The sequence below is a fragment of the Cnephaeus nilssonii genome, assembly GCF_951640355.1.
Source record: "Cnephaeus nilssonii genome assembly, chromosome: X".
In the NCBI taxonomy this organism is placed as follows: domain Eukaryota; kingdom Metazoa; phylum Chordata; class Mammalia; order Chiroptera; family Vespertilionidae; genus Cnephaeus; species Cnephaeus nilssonii.
In genome coordinates, this window is record NC_137071.1 from 87,794,284 (window position 1) to 87,810,604 (window position 16,321).

The 16,321-nt window shown below is 40.7% G+C and overlaps 1 protein-coding gene across 1 annotated transcript in view; it reads right to left on the reverse strand.

The window, feature by feature from the left end:
* The window catches only part of KIAA1210, a gene marked incomplete at both ends in the record, with an annotated part of 57,785 nt that overhangs the window by 10,040 nt on the left and 31,424 nt on the right, over positions 1–16,321 (reverse strand). The window contains 4 exons of the mRNA XM_079764572.1: positions 649–745; positions 3,139–3,336; positions 10,402–10,460; positions 14,191–14,259. Coding sequence (XP_079620698.1) covers positions 649–745; positions 3,139–3,336; positions 10,402–10,460; positions 14,191–14,259 — 423 coding nt within the window. The remainder of the gene's footprint in view (positions 1–648; positions 746–3,138; positions 3,337–10,401; positions 10,461–14,190; positions 14,260–16,321) is intronic.

Here is a 16,321-nt window from a genome sequence, read left to right on the forward strand (position 1 = left end):
AGAACAGCAACTTTAAAACACTAGTTTTGGGCCTGGCTGACATAGCTCAGTGGTTGAGCATCAACCTATAAACCAGGAGGTCGTAGTTCAATTCCCAGTCAGGGCACATGCCTGGTTTGCGGGTTCGATCCCCAGTGTGAGGAGTGCAGAAGGCAGTCAATCAATGATTCTCTCTCATTATTGATGTTTCTATATCTCCCTCTCCTTTCCTCTCTAAAATCAATAAAAATATATTTTAAAAAAAACTAGTTTGGGGCCAATTCTGTAATTATTATCTGGTTCTGTTGCTGAGGGGGAATGCTGAAGGGAAATTATTGGCCGCTCTCAAATATCTGGGCTCACTAAGGAACTCAGCATGTACAGTAGAGTTAGAGAGGATTGAAGAAACTCACAAACACAAAACACCTCTGGTTGTAAATTCATTTAGACAAAAGAGGGATCAGTATGAGCCTTTACCTAAATCCCCTGCAAGTGGCAATAGTATTAATTAAGCAGTTTAGATGGAGAAACCTGGACCACATTAGTATGCATCTTAAATTGAAAGCTCTCTGAGGACCACGGACAGCTGGCCTGGGTAACTCCCATCACATAGCACTGTGCAATTAAGCTCACAGTACATGCTTCTGGGTGAGGGTGAAGTGTGCCAACCTGCACTGTCTTTGAGCTTCTTTTGGGTAACTGCTTTTGGTTTGGTTTTCTCTTCAGAAACCAGTGGAAGGCCTGGCTCCTCCTGCTTTGGCTTCATCTAAAAGAGAGAAGAAAGAGCTTGAATCAGACTAAAGTGCTCACCCATCCCTGCATGGTTGCCAAAGGGGGGGGGGGGGAATCAGGAAAAACATCTCTGATATCCAAATGGCTCTGATGGAAACACAACAATACCATTAACAATGAAAATTATTTCCAATGGCATTCATCACCTGGTGATCATTTTACCTATTGGAAGTGGTTCACCTACATTTGAAGCTTCTAATCTCTGAGAGATATGCTACAGAGAACTTTCTAAAACACCCCGGAAACCACTGAAACACACTGCTAGGCAATAAATCTGAAAATGGGGTGTTGTGCCTGACAACAATCATATTCTTGGCAACATTGGAATTATTAAATTTGCTTCATCACACCTGGGAGCCAAATTCAAATCCTGTTTTGCTTTTTCATCCCCAGGGAATTTAGTGAGAACATGAATTATGTCTTTCCAGCTCAAAAGAAGAAAGAGGATCAGGGTTTTGTTGGGAAGGAAGAGAGGAAAAGATGAAGGGTTCAGCATTTATACTGAAGGGGTTAAAATTGGTTTAGAATAAACAAGGTTTTCAGATAGTTACAGTGCAGCTGTAGACATGTCAGAGTAGCACTGTATTGAACAGTGTCAGGATTTGCTTAACGTAAGCCTTTATGACATGCATCTAAAGACAAAAATACAACTCTATGTTCCCACTTGACATGCCTATTCAGGCGCAGCTCAAAATTACTTCTGAGTAAATGTGGTCAGAGAGACCACATTTAATGTTTCTATATCTCTCTCCTGGGTTCAAATCTCTGCTCCATCATTTGCTCTCTGTAGATCCCTGGGCAAGTTATTATCTAAATCTCCGTGTCCACATCTATAAATTAGAGATAAGGGAAACCTCCTATGGGACTTGAAGACCTAAGAAATTCTAAAGCAGGGAGCAAGGGGCAGCAGCTTCTGTGTCATATACGATCCTGTACCCCTTTATATTCATTTGAGTATCAGGTAGAAAGTCACAAGGAAGAAGTAGATGTTCCAGCCTTTTTAAAGAGTGATACCCAGGTCTTTCCTCAATTAGGCGATGCAGAAGGCAGTCAGAAGGGTCACACTAAGTTTCCCTTAACCAACATTCCCCATCTCCCAGGTTTGTGAAGTGTCAAGATGATAATGCATATACAGGGTTTAGTGCATAGAAATTGGTCATCCTCTGCTTGACACTGAACCAAGGAAATTCTCTCAGGTCCACCAGAGGCCCAGGGGGACCTGCTACCTTGCCTACTGTTCTTTAAAGATGTATTTGTTCTTTTTCTAAAGCTAAATTGAGATGTCTAATCAAGGAGCAACATGGTGGGGTGAAAAGAGTATTGGATTGGAAGTCAGAAGACTAGGTTCTGGCCTTAGATCTGCCACCAATAAGGTGTTTGACCTTGGGCAAAGATTTGTGCTTTAATTTCCTTCCTGTAAAATACTAAAACTATGAAATCACTTAGACTCTTTCAGCTTTGACTTACAGCCCTTTACTTATAGCCCACAGTCACTGAGAAATTAGGTGTTTGACCAAAGTGAATCAATCTTCCAGCTAATTGACACATCCTTATAAACATTAGCGTATTTTAATTCTTAGCTTTTAGTAAAAATCTTTCCCAAAGACATTACTTCCCTACCTTCCTAAACAGAGATCAGGGAACATAGTTTAACTTTTCTTGATGACTCGGGCAAATAATGAACATTGGATTATGATACAGTGTGGTCCTGAGGGACTTAAAAAGGTGGGCAAGATTCTTGATCCCTGTATTAAATGGCCCCTCTCTGCTATCAACTGTTACCTTTCCTTGCTGTCAGATCTCTGAATCTGATCTGTAGCCATGTTTTTAACAGAATTGGCTCACTAAGTGTAGCTCTACCTGCTTGAAAGTCGTAAAACAATAATTTGTGACATCAATGTGATACTGAGAGATCTTTGGGGGTTTAGGTTAATAGCTGAGTTTTGAATGCTTGGAGTTGTCCTAAATGAGTGGAACAGTGCTGCAATTTGTAACACACAGGTCTTATTTGATTAATAATTAAAAGAATCCTAATTTTGGGCTATGGTTGAATATCCTCTACAAAGAGGGTTGAGTGAATTCCCGATGCTCATACAACAAGCAGTTTCTAGGAATTTAGGTTACTGTTTCTCTTTTCTTCAGTCTCTTTTATATAAATTCCACATGCTTAGGACATCCCAATCACTAGATTTAAGTTTGGTCACCTCTCTGGGGGTGTCAATCCTGGGACAGTGCCCTTGACTTTACCACCCCAATTTAGGCTATGGATCCTCCAAATCATACCACTTCCCTAGGTGCACTTTGCAAAGTTTGGAACTCATCCTTAATCACATAGGAGTTTATCCCCAGGCCTCTTGAAGGACTTACAGTCGCTTGAAGGTACTTCTTTTGTTTTCGGGGGTTTAAAGCCATCTTGTGTCGAGCAGCTGAAGAATCCAAACAGCCCTGGGTGGTAGCTGGGGTGCTGAAACTAACGGATAGCTGGGGGCTGCTGGGAGAGGTGAGCGTGGCAAATGTTGTCAAGGACTGTGCACGCATGGGTATAGATGAGGGCTCAAAGGAGCTCTGAAGAAAGTGGAAGAAAAGAAACGAGTCAACTCTGTACGCTATCACTGGTCTCCAAAGTTGGACATCCTTCTGGCTGAAGAATTCCTAAAGCAGAAATCCTTCATGAACATTTGTCCCTTTTTACTACGGTAATATTGACATTTCAGGTCAATAGGCTCATTAGTGGCAAGGGGCACAATTTCTGATTGTTCCCTGGCAGGTGAAAACAAGAAACAAGAAGTTCAGGTTGCTCCTCTGCTTAGAAACTATTGAGTGGCTCCCCTTTTCCCTTGGGACAGGAGTCCAACCACTTAATGGAGTTTACAAGGTGACAGGGTGTGCATGTTCTCTTGTCCCGTGCCCCTGTTTTATTAACAGGAGGGGCTGATTGGGATGAAGGCGCAATCTGTGTCAGTAAAACCCATCAGCATTCTGGTATTTCTTTATAAGAGGGCTCAGTGGAGGGAAGAAAATCAGGTTGGAAGAAGACTTGCCTGTAAGCTAAGTTTACATAAACAACACACTACCTTTACTTATATTACTGTTCATGGATACAAGACTAAATGGGAGCACCCTGAGGAACTGAGTGCTCCCACCCCCAATGGTGTGGATATGGAGCATGTCACCTTGTCCTCATTATGGCTGGCTTCCACCTCTGCAAACTATCTGATCCTGGAGCTCCCAGTTGGGTTCCTCTGTAGGGGCTTCAAAAAAGTATCCTCTGGGATTCCTGACATAGCATTTTTCACACCTCAAAAATACACCCCAGAACACCTCTCATTCCTAAGAATCTACAGATATTTGTGTTAACAGAAGCCCCTTTGAAGGCCAGGTGATTAACCGACAGTTCCCTTAAAACAGGAACCAGAAATATCTGAAATCCCTTTGGGAAGTAGGGCTCTTTCTAAGGCCCTACCTTTCCCTTAGCCATATTGGTTAGGAGAAACCTAGAAAAGTTACCACAGGAGCCAACCATAGGATTTTATGAGATATTCAGGAAAAGCAAACTGAATCCTTTTCTGGCAAGTTTCTGAAAGAAAACTGAGGGAAGAAAATGGGATTCCTTTCTCTGCTTTTCCTTCCCCACCCCTCCTCCCTCCCTGCATGCTGAGAACCAACGCACCCTCTATGTACCCAATGTCAAATGTTTTCATTCTTTCTCCTGTGTTTTCGAGGGAGGTTGGCACAGACAACTTCTGGTTAACAGCTGGAGTTAAATAAGGTCCTTTTACCTCAACATCTGTGAGATATGCCAGGCCTGGCGCCTAGTAACCTAGAATCTTTCTAGGGGAGGAACCAGGATTAGGTCTTAGGCCAGGGGAAGGGGTCTGTAGCATTGATTGATAGGGGTGCTGGACACTCCTTTGTTGTTAATTGGAGTAAGGCTGCTCTTTGTCTATTTTTTTATTTTTATTATTTTTTTAAATTTCTTTATTGATTAAGGTGTCACATATTTGTCCTCATCCCCCCATTCCCATCCCACACCCCTCCCCATGGATGCCCCATCCCCCTGTTGAACTTAACCATTGGTTAGGCTCATATGCATGCACATAAGACCAAGGCTGCTCTTTGGAAAAATAAAACACATTTTAGTATTTTCCTCCCTCTGTCATGTTTCTAGACCCAGTAAAATAATATAGTTCAGTCAACAATACACCTGGCCCTGGCCAGATAGCTCAGTTAGATAGAGCATCATCCTGATACAAGGTTATGGGTTTGATCCCCAGTTAGGGCACATACAAGAATCAACCAATGAATGCATAAATAAGTGGAACAACAAATCTCTCTCTCTCTCTCTCTCTCTCTCTCTCTCTCTCTCTCTCTCTCTCTCTCTCGATCTCTCTCATCAATAAAAATTTTAAATTAAAAATAAAATAAATTTTAAAACTTACTACAAAGCTACAGTAATTAGAACAGCATAGTACTAGCATAAGGAATGGAACAGAACTGAGAGTCCAGAAATAAACCCATTCATCTATTGATTTGCACCAAGGGTGCCAAGACCATTAAATGGAAGGAAGAATAGACTGTTCAACAAATGATGCTGGGATAACTGGACAGTCATATGCAAAAGAATGAAGTTATGTAGACCATATCTCACACCATATATAAATAACTCAAAATGGATTAGAGACCTAAATATAAGAGCTAAAACTCTTAGAAGAAAACATACAGGTAAACCTTCATGATTAGATTTGGCAATGGTTTCTTAGATATGACACAAAAGCATAAGTACCAAAAGAAAAAAAAAGTAATAAATTAAACCTTATCAAAATGTTTAAAATTTTGACCAATTTTGTTCTCTTGAATAGAGTTTAAAGACAACTCACAGAATAGGAGGAAATACTTGCAAATTATATATCTGGTAAGGGTCTACTATCCAGAATATATAAAGAACTCTTACAACTCAACAACAACAAAATTTAAAAACGGGGAAAGAACTTGAATAGGCATTTCTCTAAAGAAGATATACAAATGGTCAATAAGCACATCAAAAAACATTTCACATTATTAGTCACCAAAGAAATGTAAATCAAAACCACAATGAGATACCACTTCACACCCAGTAGAATGACTATTTTTTTTTTTTTAGAAAAGGAAATGAAAAGAGTTGGCCAGAATGTGGATATATTGGAACCCTCATACATAGCTGGTGGGAATGTAAGGTAGGGTAGCTGCTAGGGAAAACAGTTTAATGGCTCCTCAAAAAGTTGAACATAGACTTACCATATGACCCAGCAATTCCACTCTGAGGTATATACTCAAAATAATTAAAAACAGGTGTTTAAACAAAAGCGTATACATGAATGTTCACAGCAGCAATATTTACAATAACCAGTATGCAGATATAGATGAATAGCTAAACAAAACATGGTACATCCATACAATGGAATATTACCCAGACATAAAAAGGACTTAAGTATTGATATCTATAATAATAAAAGTGTAATATGCTAATTAGACCTGACAGCCGAATGACCTTCTGGACATCCTTCCAGGCGAAGCCACAGTAGCAGGGGCCGAGGCAGAGGCAGTTAGGGGTGATCAGGCAGGCAGAGTGGTTAGGGACAATCAGGCAGGCAGGCGAGCAGTTAGGGGTGATAAGGCAGGCAGGCAGAGGGGTTAGGGGTGATCAGGCAGGCAGGCAGGTGAGCAGTTAGCAGCCAGCGGTCCCAAATGGTGAGAGGGATGTCTGACTGCCAGTTTAGGCCCGATCCTGCAGAGATCCCTGCAGGATCAGTCCTAAATACCAGCAGTTGGACATCCCCTGAGGGGTTCTGGATTGTGAGAGGGTGCAAGCTGGGCTGAGGGACCCACCTCATGCATGAATTTTGTGCACCGGGCCTCTAGTGTGCTATAATATGGATGAACCTTAAAAACATTATGCTAAGTGAAACAAGCCAGACACAAAAGACCACATACTGTATGATTACATTTATATGAAGTATGCAGAATTGACAAATCCAGAGAGGAGGGAAGAATGATGAGTGACTGCTTAATAGGTATGGTGCTTCCTTTTGGGGGAAACAAACTATTTTGGAACTAGATAGTGGTGATAGTTGCACAATGTTGTGAAAATACGTAAAGCCAAGGGATCACACAACTTTAATATGAAAAATTATGTTATGTGAATTTTACTTCAATAAAAATTATCTAATTCAATTCTTCCACTAATTCAGACTGAATGTCCCAAGTCATCTGATTTTGTGGTATTCTGCAGAAAAAAACCTTATAATCATAGTCTAAATCCATAAATCAGTGAGCATCCATGCCCCTATCGCCAGCCTGTGCTTTACCTTTGGTCCTAACCTAATTGGTATTTTGTTTTGTTTGGCTTGGTTTGGTTGACATATCTAACTGAAGGCTACATCTCTCTATAGAATCTTTTAACATCAAAACATAGTTTTTGGCTGACTGGCCAATTATCTTCATTATAAATTACCTTTCTGTTGACTTTTTAGTTCCCAATGTTAATTGTTCAAAATTCTACTTCACTTTAAAAGTCCTCTCAAGTTCAATAACAAACAATTAAATTAACTATGTATTAGTTTGAGAATAAAAATTTTGATATGGGCACAATCTATTCATATTCCAATTGTTGATGAATATTATTTGGTTGACAAACTTAGATATATGAAATACACATGCATGCTCTCTCATATGTCAAATGATTTTTTTCATATGGGTATGTGTCTCTCAAATAATACTACATGCCCTAACCTTAAGATTTTGGCATTTAAATCTGTAGAGGCTTTACTTCCATCAAAATCTCCATTGTTTTCTTCCTGAAATAACTGAAAACATCTGGAAACTATTTTTTGTTCAGATACTGCCTTCTATTGCTTATAAATTGAAGACTAATTATTTGGCTTTTAGAATTGGATAGAAAATGTAAATCACCATGTAAATAAAACACCAAGAATGGCCTCTCTTTCCCCCCAAAACTTCCTAGTATTGAGCTACAGCAGGAGAAAATAAAACTCAAGAAGAAACTATGCCTCTGACTTGTGCTCCACCTACCACTACCCCACACAACCTGCCACTTAGGATGGGGCTAACCTTCTTCATTGTCATCGGTGGAAAAGCCTTCTTTCGTGGGGTCTTAGATGACTCATCATCAGCAGAGATTTCTTCAAAGTCCTTAGAGATTGTGTCAGATTGTGTAAGGGATGGGTTGATGTTGGGCTGGCGTGCGCGCAGTGGTGGAATCTGTTAAGGAGGAGTATATGGGGATCAACAGAGGTGGGGCACAGACCCTCACCCCCCCAACATTGCAGGGGCCTGAATCCTAGCCCCTTCTGAGGGAGGTCTCCTGCCCCCATGTCTGCTTTGTGCTTCCCATGCCCAGCTCAGATCAGGACCCAGGTGACCGACAGAGACTTGGCCGACAGCAGCTGCCCTCTCACTCCAACAAGAGTTGTTTGAGTTGCCTTGTACCCATGGTGTGGGGAAGTGGGTTTACGATATCTAAATCCAGCCTACCACCAGGAATGCTCAGGACCTACTCAAGAAGGCAAATAATCCCTTCCACCAATATTTACAGGGTAAAACAAGATTATTGTTAGAGTAATAAATTTGACAGTAAAATAGTAGTCAAGTTTTCAGGCAAATTTAAATTGGCTAGTTGAAACAAGTGAATATTCTAGAAAAATTAATTGTACCTGATAAAAAGGTGTTCCTAAAGTGTCAATTAAAATTTTTATTGGTACTTCATCTCATGATAAAATTGTGCACCATATAATGAACCTAAAACAATAATATTATAGTGCAAAAATTAAAATTTAAAAGCCATCAAGACTACATTATAAAATTTTCAAAAGCCTCCTAACATTTAAATCAAAAAAGGAGGGGATAGTAGAGGAATATCATGTAAGGAAAAATATCCTGTAAGTAAATTACATCTAGAAAATTAATACTTTAGAAAATTAATTGTAAGGCTAAAAGCAAGACACCCATGAAAAACACACAAGGTGACAAAACAAGCCAGAGGAAAATCATTTGGGCAAAAATTGAAAAAGGATCCCCAGTCAAATTTATAGAAAATATTCCTTTATTAACCTTTGGTCGAGAATATGTTTGTATATTTTCAGAAAACAACTCCGAGACCATGTGGATTCCAGCAAGAGAGGAATCGACAGGACTACTCCAGCCATGAAGACAGAAGAGAAGCAGTCCAGAGACGGAAGACGCTGATGAGGCCTTCCTATACTAGCAGTTAGCAGCTGTGCATCACTGCAGATTGCCCAGGACCAAACCAGACAGAGTCGGACCTGCATTACCACCATTTGTCCACCATCCAGAACTGAAATGTCAGTGCTTACATGTACACATAAGGAACTGTTGGACATTGAAATTGGGTCTCAAAAGAACTGTTGGCCCAGAAAGAAACTCACTACAGACTGATTCATTTGCCTGTCACCATAACCATTATTGCTTGTCTCATTTTCGGTTCTTATAAGTGTATTTCTAATAGCACATGATCTCACTCATCTAGGGGAAATAATGAACAACATAGACTGATGAACAAGAACAGACCCAGAAACAAGAAGGCATGGATCAGACTGTTGGGCCTTGGGGGGAGGGTAGGGAAGGGTGGGGGTAAAGGGGGAGATCAACCAAAGGACTTGTGTGCAGGCATATGAGCCTAACCAGCAGTTAAGGACAACAGGGGGGTGGGGGCATGTGTGGGGAGGGGTGTGGGATGGGAATGGGGGGATGAGGACAAATATGTGATACCTTAATCAATAAAGAAATTTAAAAAAAAGGAGGAGTATAAAAGGAAAAAAGTTAAAACTTGGGTACTTTCCTCAAAATTATGGGTGTTTTCTTGTTGCTTAATGGTTAAAGGACTAAGAACCAAAAGTTAAAAAACATGCCAAAGGAAGAATCTTCTACCTCCCTGTTTTCACTTTTAGTACCTATTCAAACGAAAGATCAATAGCCTTAGCTCACACACCAATAGCCTTTTCTCTCTGTCTCTCCCTCCCTCCCTCTCCCAAATCAATCAATCAATAAAAAATAAACCCAAGTAACCTTTTGCCAAATACAGAATAATCATCTCTTCAGTGGAGAAGGGTCTCTTCCCTGTGTGGCCTTCCCAGAGATGGAGGGAGGGAGAGACATGAATTTGTTGTTCCACTTATTTATGTATTCATTAGTTGATTATTCTATGTACCCTGACTGGGGATTGAACTCACATGTTGCATTTTGTGAAGACTAAATGTGTAACCTTCTCCCTGTTGAAGCAGGTACAAAGAAGTTGAGCATCTTAGAGACTGTGCTAATGGAAAGACCACAGGTTTTTAAGTCAACACAACTGGGTCAGATTTCCAGGTCTATCACTTACTAACTGGGAGATCCTGAGCAATTTCTTAAACCTCTATGAGTCTTTATCAAGCCTCACAAGCAACCCTTTGAGGTATATATTAATATTATACTCATTGTAAATGGGGAAAGGAAGGTTCATGGAGGTTAAGCAATCAGTCCAAGGTTACAGAGCCAATAGGTAGCAGATCAAGAATTCAAGTATAGGTCTGTCTATTTGACTCAGATGCCATACTTTGAACAAATCTACTCTATTACCTCAGTGATCTTGGAGCCTCCAATCCAGATTCCACTTCTGTGCACGTAATGAGGCATAACTCCAAGCAGAGTTCCAGAAACAGATCTATGCACACTACTAGTGATAGACAGAGTTCTGGAAACATGAGATCTCTGTGGAAGAAAAAAAACATGGAGGTTGGAATACTTGCACATTAACAGTGGGATGTCACTGTCATAATACTTAAATTCTTGGGTGTGTCAAAAGAAGTGAATATAGTAACACTAGTCAATACTATGTGCCAGGCACTAGGTAAGCACATCATATATTTAAAGTACATTCTCTCATTCAATGTTTACAAGAGCCCTGTAGGGGTAGAATCAGCAAAGAAGTAGGGCCAAATTCCTCCCTCCTTTTTTTTGGTGGGGTAAGAATAGGAAATGGAGGAGTAGTAGTCCAAATAGGCACTGATATTCAAGTTCAGTATTACCTCCAGAGATCTGCCACTCTGGAGCTCTGGAGAGGGGTATATTTTACGTTGTGGGCTTTCAGGCTCAGACTCCAACATGAAGATGCTTTCATGGGACAGGGATTTGCTCATGCTTTTCCTGACCCTAGAAAAGAAGGAAACAGTCTTGTAAAAGCAGTCCAAGGGCCATAGGAACCAAAGACACATGTATATCTATAATATGGCCTATGAAAGACATCACAGAAGGAGGGTGGAGATGCATAAATGCTGACACAGAAAGTTGTTCATAAGATATTAAATGAAATTCCAGCTGCCTTTAAACTTTTCTTTTTGCAGAAATGAACAAGCTGATCTTAAAATTCACAATGAAATGCAAGAGAACAAAAATAGCCAAAACAATCTTGAAAAAGAAGAAATTTGAAGGACTCATATTTGCCACTGTCAAAACTGACTACAAAGCTACAGTTTGGCACTGGCCTAAGAATAGACACAGATCAATGGAATAGAACTGAGAATCCAGAAACAAACTCACTCACCTCTGGTTAAATGATTTACAACAAGGGTGCTAAGACCATTCAGTGGGGGAAATAATAGTTTTTTCAACAAACAGTGCTGGGACAACTGGATAGCCACGTGCAAAAGAATAAAGTTGAACCCTTATCTCACAATATATAGGGTATCCCCCCAAAATGTATACACACTTTAACAGCTGATAACTCACTTAATTTTCACTCTTTTTCAGGGTTAACTAATTTTAAATAATGGGTAAAGCCAGATTAAGTTTTGAACAAAGAAAATTCATCCTAAAGTGCCACTAGACTTTTTTTATAGGGATTCATAAAAAATACAGTTTACAGTATAAAACTGGCAACAATCAACGAATTGAGCGCACAAAAATACTGAACAAAATGATTCCTGATGTTTGAGATTCCATTGCTTCATTATCAGTAGTGCCTGGACCAGAACAGTCATCCGTTTGAAAACAGGCATTGGCAAAAGAAAGTATTCATTTCTATAGATAGTTTTAAATTTTTTAAATGAACTGTATGTTCATAAACACTGACTTTATAATCATTCAAAATGTATATACATTTTTGGGACACCCTGTATATAAAAACTAACTCAATATTGGTCAAAAACCTAAATATGAGAGCTTAAACTCTTAGAAGAAAGCATAGGGGTATATGTTCATGACCTGGATTTGGCAATGTCTTAGATATGACACAAAAAGCTTACGCAACAAAAGAAAAAATAGATAAGTGGATTTCATAAAAATTAAATACAGTAAAACCTCAATATAACGGACTAATTCAAGCAAAAGGATGTCTGTTAAAGCGGAAAGTCTGTTATATAATAAAGTTAGGTTTTCCAAATGCATATGTTAAAAATTGAAAAATTAGTTTACCTGTTTTTCTTATGTAGACATGTTTGTGTAATTAAAATTATGAATATATAAAAGTTTAATTTCACAGAAAAGTTTTCTATATGTATTACTGTAATTTTAAATTTATACTGAATAGGCCTAGTAAATGTGTGCATTCACCAGTCACTGCGATTAACAAATGCACATGGCTGGGGTATGGCTTAGCATCTGTGGAACATTTGCACGCGTTAAAAGTGCTGCAAAAAGTCACATCATGTGACAACAGAACCAATTACTGCTGGAGATGCTGTGTAATCACATGTTAATCATTCACCCAAAATTGTTTACAAGCAAGTAAGTGACTCTTGGATTTCAATATGTAGACTATAGTTGAGGTAAAATTCACATAACATTAAGCAAGAAACTGGGGTCAGGAGTGATCCTCAGACATCCCACGTTATACTCAATTAATTTATGCTCCTTGCAAAATAAAGACCTACCTCAGTTCCTTACTCATGTATGAACTCACTCATGCACTTATATGCACTCCCTTTCCCTCTCATTCTTACTCTCTCTCCTTCCCTCCTTTCCCCGCCCACCTCAGAGAGATGCACCTGTGGAGAACGTGGAAGACTAAATGGACCATTTTGGAGGGGGAAGGGCAAGTAAGAAGGGAAAATATACAATTTTAGTGGAGACAGCCCTTGCCAATCTGTAGAGACAGCATAGAGTCAACCCAAATGCCCCTCCCCACCCCACCCTTCTGTTTTTAGCAGGGCTTGTCTTAGCCTTATTTGGAGCTATAAGGCCATGGTCTATAATGGTATGATTTGTGAGGTATGAAACAAGCCCTTGTCCAAAACCATCTCTCCCACTAGCAAAGCTATCTGAAATTCCTCATATTCATTGCACTCATTAAGGTCCTCCTTAAGGACCCTTATTTGCTAACTGTTAGGGGACAGTATAACATGTTTGCTAACTGTCTCATCACCACTAAGCAAAGCCTTAAGAGAATGAGAAGCAGCACAGGTGAGCTCTGTGGGGAGTTCAGATAAGTCTAGAGTTTAAGGTCAGGAGAACAGGCCCAAGTGCAACTCCATAGTGGGGGATCCAATTGAGCTAGGAACAGCTGGTGGTACTGGGTGTCCAGATTTCCCACAATAGGATATGGAAAATGGGGCATCACAGATGAAACTTTGAATAGGGGTGGCAGGGGCAGAAACAATTTTCCCCATCCCTTCTGTGAACAGTTGTAACATTTCCCCTAGTCTCCTGGGATAGAGGGAGAAATGGATTTGGGTTCTTTGCTTGCTTGCTTACTTATTTGTTCATTTTTACATTAATACAGTGACTTCACACTTATACCCCCAACTCAGCTAGATGGCTTCACTGATACTTTATTCACGCATTCTGAGATCTAGCTCCCCTCACCCAGCAATCACAGATCTGCAGTCTGAGGGCCAGGCAAGCAAACAAGACCAAGCTTCCTGAATAATGTAGGCTATTATTACCTTATAAAACAGAGGCCTGCAGCTCTAGTGGTAGACCCCATTTCTCAAGTTCTTGTAGCTATGACAGGGGAGGGTTTCCTTGATCTACTGCGCCCTCCACCAAGAGCTCTTGGGGAATGGGGTGTGCATATACCATGTTCCAACCCATTGAGCTGTGCGGCCCAGACGACAAGTCTACACATGAGCACAGAGAAAGGGCACTGGGAAATGGCTGCATTGACAATGGCCACCGACCCAGCCTCCACAGTCATGGAGGCCAAAAGTCCCTGGAACCAAAGGCCCATCAGTGATTGGCTACCAAAGGGGGACCTGGGTCTAGCAATCTGCCCCTTACCCTGTCCCCATCCTCCTCTAACCCCCTCACACCAGTCCCCCAGAGATTACCTAAATGTAGGTTGTTGACTTTCCTGAACCAGATTCAGAGAAGAGTTGTTGATACTGCTGTTGGACGAGCTTGGTTTCAGGCTGCTGCTTCTTCTCTGGATACCTTCAGGCTCTTTTCTCTTCTTCTTGCCAAAAAAATTCTTGAAGGCTTTAAATTTAGATTTCTTCTTTCCTAGAAGTTAGGAATGAAAGTGATACATAGTGTGATGGTGGAAGGGAAGACAAGAGAGGAAACAGGGTCTCTGTGATATGAAGAAGGACTATGATCCCAGGTGCCCTGTAGATCTTGGCTCTTGCTACCAGGGACCACAGCACCATTCATTTGGTTTGTTCTTTTTTTCTTTTTTCTTTTTTAAAATATATTTTATTGATTTTTTACAGAGAGGAAGGGAGAAGGATAGAGAGTTAGAAACATCGATGAGAGAGAAACATCAATCAGCTGCCTCCTGCACACCTCCTACTGGGGATGTGCCTGCAACCAAGGTACATGCCCTTGACCGGAATCGAACCTGGTACCTTTCAGTTCGAAGGCCGACGCTCTATCCACTGAGCCAAACCAGTCAGGGCTGGTTTGTTCTTCTTCTTTTTTTTTTTTTTAATGTTTTTTAATTGATTTTAGAGAGAGGAAGGGAGAGGGAGAGAGAGAAACATTGATAGGCTGCTTCCTGCACACCCCCTACTGGGGATTAAGCCCGAAACTCAGGCATGTGCTCTGACCTGGAATCGACCTGGCAACTTTTTGGTGTGACAAAGTATCTGATTTGCTGGTAAGTGCAGAAGCTCAGGCCCCAGATTCTGTGTGGTGTTTGGGCAGCCTCTGTTTAGGCCTAACTCACTAGGCATTCACTTTTCTCTCAATTTCACGCTTCTCTCTGCATACCTAAAACTTGAGTGTTAGCACCAAAAAAGCATTTGTATCTGAATGCTCTCTAGTCTGCACATTAATTAGTCTATTCATCTATTCCACAAATATTTATTAACATCAAGCACTTACTACATTTTGGGTATCATGTGAAAGGAATAAGATATAGTTCTAAGTCTTAGTACTGCCCCCTCATCAAGGTTGTAGGCAGGCCCTCTTTAAAATCCCTTTAACAAGTAGCACAGTGCAAGGCAAGCTGCAAGATGCCAAGTCTTAACCTTTTGCACTCGGATGTCGAGTGTGACTCGACACGGTAGCATTAGAATAAAGGAATCGAGAAAAAAGCAAGTGAGTGCAAAGGGTTAAGCCTACTCTGGATTAGGAGACCTCCCCATCATGAACCACATCAGACTCCATGTATGGAGACCAGCCCTGGGTGTGAGCTACAAAGCTGGGAACTGTCCAAATGCTATGTTACTTTTGAACTCTTAATGGAATCCGAGATAGTTGCCATGTATTCAAGTGTATAAATTGGTCTTTCAAGCTTTCTTTATAAAGGGGTGCCTTTAAATTGCCAGCAGCTGAGTCCTGTGAGGGTTGGTTTCAAGATTTGCTAAAAGTGTAAGGGTAGATAGACCTATACAGCAGATTTGGGTCAAAACCCACACTTGTATCCAGCAATGTTTATGTAGGTCACCTATACACTGGGTACTTTATGCCCCATAAGGTACAGCAGTGGTGGTCAGTGAGCTGACAACTGAGAGCTGACAGATATCTGGACTTCTATAACCGAGCCATTCATTTCCCTATCCAAGCCTAAGGACTATGTATTCTCAAACAGGCAGCAGCTTTCAACATCCTCATCCAATGAGGGCCTGCAGTGTGTCACATGCCAGAAAATGGCCCATGGCAGTAAGGTTTCCCCCCCAGAGAAGAAAACACCATTAAATCCAATGATGGAATCATTGCTGCTGGATTGTATATTTGCTTATCCACCATGCACACAGGCAGCTCATCTAAGTTGAACTTAGCTTTAAAAATGCATCACATAATGGTGACCTTGTTCTCTTGCACTGCTGCTTGGAAAGAAAACATTTCTAACTAGCTTTTCTTCCCTTCAACCTCCCAATAACTACCTTATTCTCTGGCTAGCAATGACTAACACTAAAAATGTACCCAAATGTTTAGACTTTAAAAAAAAAATCTTAGGGCCCCGGTCGGTTTGGCTCAGTGGATAGAGCGTTGTCACTCAGACTGAAGGGTCCCAGGTTTGAATCAGGTCAAGGGCACGTACCTCGGTTGCAAGCTCAATCCCTGGCACTGGTGGGGGTGCATGCAGGAAGCAACCAACCAATGTGTCTCTCTCATATCG